We start from the raw sequence: 8,731 nt of genomic DNA on the forward strand, positions 1-8,731 counted from the left end.
CAACAGAAATAAAACCATTCCATTGTGATAATGCTAACTCTGTTACTGCACGCGGCCATGTTTTTATGTCCGCGATTAGCACGAGATAACAGGAAAAGGCTTTTTAGTGTTCACGCGCGCGCATCAGTGAAACCCAAGATGGAAGCCGCGCGCCGGTCACTCAGGGGACAAGCAGAGTTCAAAGGGTCACGAGGACATTGTCCACTTTGTCTGGGTGAAGTGTGTGTGTGAGAGTGTATGTGTGTGTGTGTGTGTGTGACGTGTCTGGCAACCCGGCTCGAGGACAGGTCAACTTTCTCTCCCTCGCGCTGGTCATCAATTAGTTCAGCGCGGCATCGGCAGCAGAAGCAGAAGCAGCTCGCGCCCCTTGTCACTTCCCCTCCGGACCGCCGCGTGCGCTTACTTGGCCCCGGCCGCGGACTCGCCTCGCGCGCCGTAAATAGCCAAGCTAATGTGCGCGCATGTTTCACACTTACAAGTAAGAGGCTAAAAGGTTTACGAGTCCTCGAGCGCGGCTGTGAGTAGGCCACTAAATCATAACATGAACCCGTTTCGACTTCGGAGTCTTTTGATAGCCTACTGAACTCGTTTGAATACATTAACTAGCAACACCGCCCCTGCCCCCCTCCCAAAAACAACCTGTTTCCGTTCATTTCTTAACGTTTTATTGAACATTTCTCATAGGTAGTATACGTAATTACTTGACAAAAAACACTAACATAAACAAACAATGTAAAAATACATAAAATATAGGCTACACTTTTCCTGAACGTCTTTAGGTAGTTTGGAGAATAACATCAGTAGGTTAACACCCCCACTCCCCCCTCTATACTGGTAAAGTATACAACTAGAAAGGTTAAATTACCCCCACCCCTCACCCGAAATTACACTATTTTCACTGTACAAAGATATTTGTCCTTCCTGATTTCTACAGACTACATTTTAAATATGACACATATGCACGTCTCCGGTACTTTTGTCTCCCCTCCCTCCCACACATTGTTTTGTACGTGCAGGCCGTGTTCGCACGTATAATTCAAGGTATAATACACAACACATTTACAAAATAATAATAATAATAATGATGATAAGGAAAATGGGGGAGATAGGGGTCAAGTCCCAAAGCTTCAAAACAAGTGCCTGAAAGAAGATAAGAAGTAGGCTATATTTGATAAAATTGATAATTATAAATGAAAACGAAGAAGAAAAGTTTGGTGGTTTTCTTGGAATGCTTCAAGAAATGGTGTTTCAAAAAAACGTGTCCCCGATTGCGTATTTAGCCTACTGTATTTTATACTTTGGATGTAATATAGCCTGACCCCTCGACCCCCCGCCCCACGTTTCCCTTTTTTTTTAACCCCATTTCTTCATTTTATCTGTCCTTTCCACAGTTTCGCGGCTCTTTCTCTAGAGTCTTTTTTTGTTTTGTTTGTTTTTTACAACTTATTTCCAACAATTAGACCACAAAGACAGGCAAAGTACAGCCTAAAGAAAATGGCAGGGATGAAGAAAGGAATCCTCTTCTCTCCCATTCTTCTCTAGTAGTACGTGTTTTTTAAAAAAAAAAAAATGTAGGATACTTTTTCCCAGAGTATTCACATCAGACAAATGTCTGGACGAACTTTGAGATGGGAAGGGACTAACCGACGTGTCTTTTTCCTCAATCCTCCTCCTCTTCCTCTTTTTATATGTCTTATATATTTAAATGTTTTTGCTCTTTCACTCCGTCCGTTTCTCCTCTTCGTCTGCACCGTTCGCCGTGGAAGAAGAGGATGAGGAGGACGAGGACGAGGAGTTGATCAGCTTGTTCTCCTTCTTCCACTTCATCCTCCGGTTCTGGAACCAGATCTTGATCTGCCGCTCCGTGAGGCAGAGCGCGTGCGCGATCTCGATCCGCCGCCGCCGCGTGAGGTACCGGTTGAAGTGGAACTCCTTCTCCAGCTCGAGCGTCTGGTAGCGCGTGTACGTCTGCCGCCCGCGTCTCCCGGGGCTGCCGAAGGTCCCTGAGAGAGGAGCATGAAGTTACAGTTTAACCAAAGTCATAACATATTAGCTATTACTGCTGACATACAAGAGACAGAGTTAGTCACCTTCACTATATTCTATTCTATTCTTTACTTTGTTTACTAAACACAGTAGGTTGTACGAAAGTTAGGATTTTATCCGTCCGCTAAACATATAGTGCCCTAGGTGCCATTGTAAAAAAAAAAAAAAATATATATATATATATAAAAATAAAGGTGCATACACTTGCAGTGAGCTGCACTATATAAATATTTATTTAAACCTGATTTTAATGAAATATTAATATTAACTAAAATAAATAACAAGTATTTCAAAACTATTAGGCCTGGGCGTCTCGTTGTTAAAAGCATTTTTACAGATAACAATAATACTGATAATAATACCAATATAATAATAATAATAATAATAATAATAACACCAGTATGGACGGTAATGGTCATATATCACTGGGTAGATCCCCTGCGAGGATCATTTTCCAGGGCTTTATTCTCCTCTGATCCACACTAACAGTATTTTGGCCCCTGGTGGTAAACAAATCGCCATGTTGTCAGTTTCTCAGCTTCAGTTTCTGGATCGATCTGAAAGGCAGTTCGTGCATGGGAAACCGCACGCCACTCAGGGCACATATCTAAATCAAAATAACCATAAATAAAACCAGATTATGGAGGAGCACTTTTTTTTTTTTTTTTTTTTTTTTTTTTTTGGATGCCACTCTGTTGTTTCTCCAGCTGCCATTTACATCTTCAGCCATTTAAATATATATATATACTGCGCGTTGCTTTTTTTTTTTTTTTTTTTTGGGGGGGGGCATGCTCCTTATATATATATTTCTCTGCGGCGGAGCTTGTTTCCACATCATCTGTCAAAACTCAACATTGTCCTGTAGGGCTTTTGTACAACAGTAGCGCTGCCTCATCCACCATTACTCACTTCACTTTCAACAGGCCGTCTTTCCCCCCCGTTAAACAAAAACACCCCGGTTCTTATTTTATACTTTGGTTTAATCCGTGCCACGGCGCAAAACAGCACTGGCTTGCGCCTATTTTAAGGAGTGAGATAAATCAAAGTATTTCCATGAAAAGCTGCCCCTGTGTGATTCACTTCCACTACAAACTTGGAAGCGTCTGCAAGCCAGATTATCTTATCGGTTCTGAATAAACAGTGCAAGGTTAACAATACAGGCTGCATATAAGATAAGAGAGGTCGTGATATATAAAATAGCAGCAGGAGCTTTGATAGATTTCTTCCTTTGTCGATAGAGGGATGTAATATGTTGTCGCTGAAAGAGTTTTACATCTCTTGCATAACATTTAAGGGGAACAATTCAGGGACGGTAAAAAATGCAAATACACACTGCACGCTTTTAGTCCTCTCTGTGCTTATGTCTTGCTATCTGCTCCATGTTTTCACCCACAACACTGTCTGACAGGCTCTTCCTCTAACTTTCCTTCCCCCTGCTCGGTAGCAGCGTCGGTCAGCAGGTCACAGCAGCTACAACCCAAACAAACCCGGTTTATGACGGACAATAAAATACCGAGCACATGACTGACTGGCAGGCCAACAAACGGGGATCATAAAGAAGCCACTGAGAGAGAGGAGGGAAAGGGAGAGAGGGGAGACAGCGGAGAGTCTGACAGAGGAAACAGACGTCAGTTTTATGACGGTGGATCATAAAATATGCAAGGAAGGGGAAGAGTAAGACACTCACCATTGCACGCGTTCATCCGCTGCATCCACGGATAAATGGGGGCTGACGCCGCTTGCTTGTCGTCCATTTCACCGAATAGCCCCTTTCCGCTGACCCCCGCGCACTCCGCTTTACGGTGCATTCCGTCCGGGCTTAGCAAGAGCTGGTGCTCATCCAGACTGCACGGGTGCTCCTTATCCCGGTAGAAGCTTGTGGCAGCCGCGGCGTAGTTACAAGCACCGGCTCCGGTTGTGCCCCCTACACCAACCCCTACTGCCGCCGCCCGGTGCCCACTGTACGCTCCGTTGGCTGCCTGTTGGTAGTAGGTGGACGTCGCATACGGTTTGTCCTGGTGCACGCCGCCGCTTGCGCTGTATGCCACCGCCGCGGCGGCAGTAACAGCTGCTGCCCCCGGGTAGTGCCTGAGCGGGTGATCGGCGGCGTATCCCGACGAATAAAGCGGGATCTGACCCAGGAACGACTCCGCAGCCGCCGCCGCCGCCGCCTGCGCGCCTCCACCGGTTCCCGGTAGTGTCACCGGGAAAGAGGAGTTGACAAAATAGGAACTCATCGGGAGAAAGTAGAAGAGGAGAAAGAAGAAGGAGGAGAAGAGACGAGGAGAAGAAGAGGAGAGGGGAGGACAGGAGGGCACGAAACAAACACAACAACAACGTTCACGCGATGAAGAGGAGTAGACGGAGGCTAACGGCTAACGGTTCTCCCTCCCGTCCTCCTTCCTCTGCCTTCCCCTGCCTGCACTTTATGATTTGTTGTGTTTTATAGCCGACAGTCCGACGGGCTGCTGCTATCACTTAGGCTAGTTTATCGCAGATTGGGAGGAGGGGGTGAGGAGGGTGAGGGTGGGGGTTATCGGGGTGGCTGTGTGCCAGTGTGGGACATACAGCGAGGGAGGGGGGGAAGCAAGAGAGAGAGTGCGTGTGTATGTGAGTGGAGAATACGGGATGGGGTGAGGAGGGGAATAAGGGGGGAGACAGAGACCAGCTGACCCCCGACTGACCAATGGGAAGCTTCCGTGCCTGGCATTCGTCCGCCCCCAGTTGGAGAGAGGAGGAAGAGGAGGGGGTCTGGGAACTACCGCGAGTCCCCCCCACCACCACCACCACCTCACGCTTTTCCTATTTCCCTTCTTCAATCTCTCCTTCTCTCTTTTCTAATTCTCATCCAATCTCTCTTTCTAATCTTCCTCTGGTACCCGGTGAAATTACGCAATCACACCGGAATCCTCCGCGCGTTAAATTGATTCTTTCTCCCCCTGTGTGTCTTCCTCCGTCTGTTGCTGGACCCATAAAACCCAGCATCACACACACGCACACTCTCTCCCCGAGGGGAGGGGAGGGGAAGGGGGGGGGGGGGGGGGGGTGCCTCTGCTGCACCACTGGAGGCAACCGAATAATAAAACATATTCCCGGTGCTTTGCAGATAATACCGACCGCATTAAAATGAATTTGTCGAGCGTAAATCACTGCCGGGAGCGCGCACGACTCACGTGTGGTCCCATTTGCGTGTGTGTGTGTGCGCATGCGGTGGGGTATGCGAGTTTGTCTCCAGTTTTATGCGGGCTCTGCACTGCTATAATTGAGGTGTTTGTATATTTGCAATCGTTATGTTTGGTCGCTGGGTAGATTTACGTCCCCCTTCCTGGTCAATGTGTGTGTCCCATTCCCACCGCAGGCTTTTCATCGCGGTTATTTCCTCCATCAGAAGAGTAATTGATAATCTGGAAGGGATTTTCTGAACATAATCTGATAGCCGGTAATGTTTTATTGCTGAAAGATAACTCGAGAGACGCCGGTCTTGCCCCGTATTCGGGCTCTGTGACTGGTTTACTCGCAGACTATGGTGTTTTGGATTTTTTTCTTCTTTTCTTTTTTTTGTGTAAATAAAATTAAAATGGTCTAAAGCAGAAAGTCGGCTCGGGTTGATCAATGTGCGCCGTGAATTATTATTTGCTGGTGCCGTGACACTGATTGGGCTGAAAGGTAAAAAAAAGGGGAGGAAGAAAAGAAACAGTCCTGAAGTTTTCCGTTTTCTTGACACTGATAACTTAGCGCCTGAAACTATTTCCATGGTGGCCATTTGTAAAAGAGAATTACATTTAATTTAACCAGCTCTCATTTAGCCTCAAGTGCGCATACTGCAGCAATAAGAAAGAAAAAAAAAAGTAGCTTCTAATTAATGCAATTTTACGACTTGAATTAAACATATTAATTGCAAAATAGTACACTAATGTGTTTTCACAACTACATGTAGATCAAACAAATACTCAAATGCGTAAATATGGAGTTGCAAAATGCTATAAATTATCTAAATATTACTACTAAAATAACTTTTTTCCCATAAATATCTGTATTAATAGAAATATATTTATGCAAGTTGGCGTCTAGATTATTTTCATACGTCATATTATTGCGACACGTTTAGCTCAATTGTTTTGGAAGCCTCGGATACAAAACGTAATAAAAATAAAGGCCCATCTAAAGTGTAAGTACATTTTCAACAGAGTGACGACTAGCGATAGCTGCCCTCTGCTACTTTATTGTGCTTTAAAGACAGAGAGAGAGAGAGAGAGAGAGAGAGGGAAGCAACGCAGAAGAAAGAAATTTAAGACGGCCTGCTTTTCATTCGCACTTACAAGCGGGATATGTGTCGCCGAGGTCATAAAATAACCGCAGCCATAAATAAGTCTCAGTCTCTCTGTCTCTTTCTCTGTGCTTTCCCTACAGGCTCTGACTTGTCCGCATGGCCGAACTGCAGACAGTCCGACTGACAAATAGAGACAAAGGCTCTATTTTTACTTTTACTTTACCCTCCCACCCCATCCATTCCGCCATGTCTTCTCTCCTCTCCTCTTTTTTTTTTTTTTTTCTTTTAAAACTAGCAGGGAGGACAGAATAACTTTAATCCTCTCGCTTTACGTGCAGGATCACGCAGACCGATGGGGTAATCTGTGTTTTTAACTTTCATTTTTTGACCTCTCTCTCTCTCTCTCTCTCCGTTTTCTCCCTCTCCGCTGCTGGCAGGACGCTGCGCTTCCTCTCCGCTTTGTGGGAACGGGAAGCAGCAGCATTGTGTTGGAGCTGACTGTGGTTTAATCATTAATGAGCAGCATAGCAGCCGGGACAGGACAGGCACGGCTTAGCCTCCACCCTGGGACACGCACACACACTCACACAAGACGGTAATACTATCATTATAACCCATAAGGTGTGTGGCACGCTCTTACGTGATTGTTGTTTCGCCGTAACGTCAGTGCTACCTGCAGCAACCTGGAGGGTTAGATATGGCGTCCTGACAGAAGACTGACATATTCTGATTTATACAGTGTTGCAGCACTAAAGATAAGCCTGTGCCACATTGGAGTGATGTGCTGTTAAGTGCGTGTTTACCATGTTCTGAATTAAATGGCACCACATTGCGTAAATTAACGACAGGCCTCAGCAGGTGATGTTAGAGTGTCTAATAAATGTTGCATGCATTTATTATTTAAAAAAACAAACAAAAAAAACATAACTACCAAGGTTAAACTTCTTTGGATAATATAACTACAAACTTATATGTTGCTTAAGATAAATATATAAGATAGAAAATATAAATTAAAAACATTGTTGTGAAAGTGTTGCTGTGCTCTAAATGCAGGCTACTGACAAGGAGTCAAGTATGCTAAATTAAATATCCATTTATTGATTATTTTTTGTTTTGTTTTGCCAAAGCCCAGTTTCAGGCTCACGTCAACGCCAAACCTCATAGCTTAAACACTGACCTCAGTTGGCCTAAAACTGGGTTATGAGCCTCGTGTGACTTGCTCTTGAAGGCAACAACGTGGCCTTATTTCATTTACAAGATCATGTGACCACCTGAGACATTCATACAGTAGTAGCAGCATGCTAGCCGTGTGTGTGTTTGTGTGTGTTCGAGTGTGTGGCTGCCTCGGAGCTAATGTTTTTTTGTGTGTCGCTGCAGGTGTGTGCAGTCTGTGGGGCGCGCGGGGCTGCAAATGGCAGGAAAAAAGGAAAGAAAGAAAGGAAGACTCGGGATATGGAAGCGGAGACAGGATGAGTCGGTGCGTTTGGGAGCTATAGTAGTTCATGGGAGAAGGAAAAGGAGAGAGTGGGGGGGGAGAGCAATAATGGAAGCACATACCACAAAGCAACGCAGTTACAGTGCCCTCCAGAATTATTTATTGCCTTCCATTCAACATATTTGCAAACATCAAATACATTTTACTGAAGATAGATTAAACAAAGTTACATTTCATAGCTATTTTTGTATTATTGGCACCAATAGAAAATACTATGAATTAAAAGCAGAAGTAATTTCCAATCAGATGTTCCTATTTTTAGGAACGCTTTAAGGTCAACCACGACTTCCTGTTTCACTGGGGTGTGAGGTGACACAGGACATTTTCCTGTCTCAATTCATCACTATTAGAAAGACCCAAGACCACGCTGACAATGTAGGAAAGTGATAATAAGAAAATACACGAGTAGCTGAAAACATCAAGCCAATAACTAATACATTTAAATTAAGAGTAGATGTTAGGAATCAGACTATAAGAGGATGTGTGTGCGTGTGACCCCAAGTACTGTCTCCAAAGTTCACAGCTGGAGAATTGTGGTCGTAAAATCCCCAAAACAATCAGGCGGCTCACCTACATCACCTCGACTAGGAAAAAAGAAAAACCCCTTGCAGTCAATCAATAACAAACCAAAGCATCGACAGGATTCTACACTTGAGTGGAGCCATGTCAGATTCAGATGAGATCAAAATCCAGCTTTTAGGCAACAAACATCAAAGCTCGCCCCGGCTCACCGACAGAGATAAGATAACCACGCAGCAGAGCACCTCATTCACACTGTGGGCTGTTTTTCATCCGAAGGCCCTCGATAATTTGCCACAGGAAAACCTACATGGTGTCGTGCACTCGAATCACATACCAGCACGGATATTAAATTTAAAATAAAAAATGAACGCGCAGCACTACTGTCTAAACCTCACCGG

At 44.8% G+C, this 8,731-nt stretch overlaps 1 protein-coding gene across 1 annotated transcript; it reads right to left on the bottom strand.

The window, feature by feature from the left end:
- Positions 1-1,628: 1,628 nt before the first annotated feature.
- Positions 1,629-4,283, bottom strand: LOC311506100 (homeobox protein Hox-B6a-like; the record flags this gene model as incomplete). Its single annotated transcript, XM_084569981.1, has 2 exons — positions 1,629-2,003; positions 3,734-4,283. 2 exons carry the CDS (start codon positions 4,281-4,283, stop codon positions 1,720-1,722), a joined length of 834 nt encoding a protein of 277 aa, XP_084426107.1. The 3' UTR covers positions 1,629-1,719.
- Positions 4,284-8,731: the final 4,448 nt, after the last annotated feature.

This window comes from Chelon labrosus (genome assembly GCF_963514085.1).
Source record: "Chelon labrosus genome assembly, chromosome: 21".
Taxonomy (NCBI): domain Eukaryota; kingdom Metazoa; phylum Chordata; class Actinopteri; order Mugiliformes; family Mugilidae; genus Chelon; species Chelon labrosus.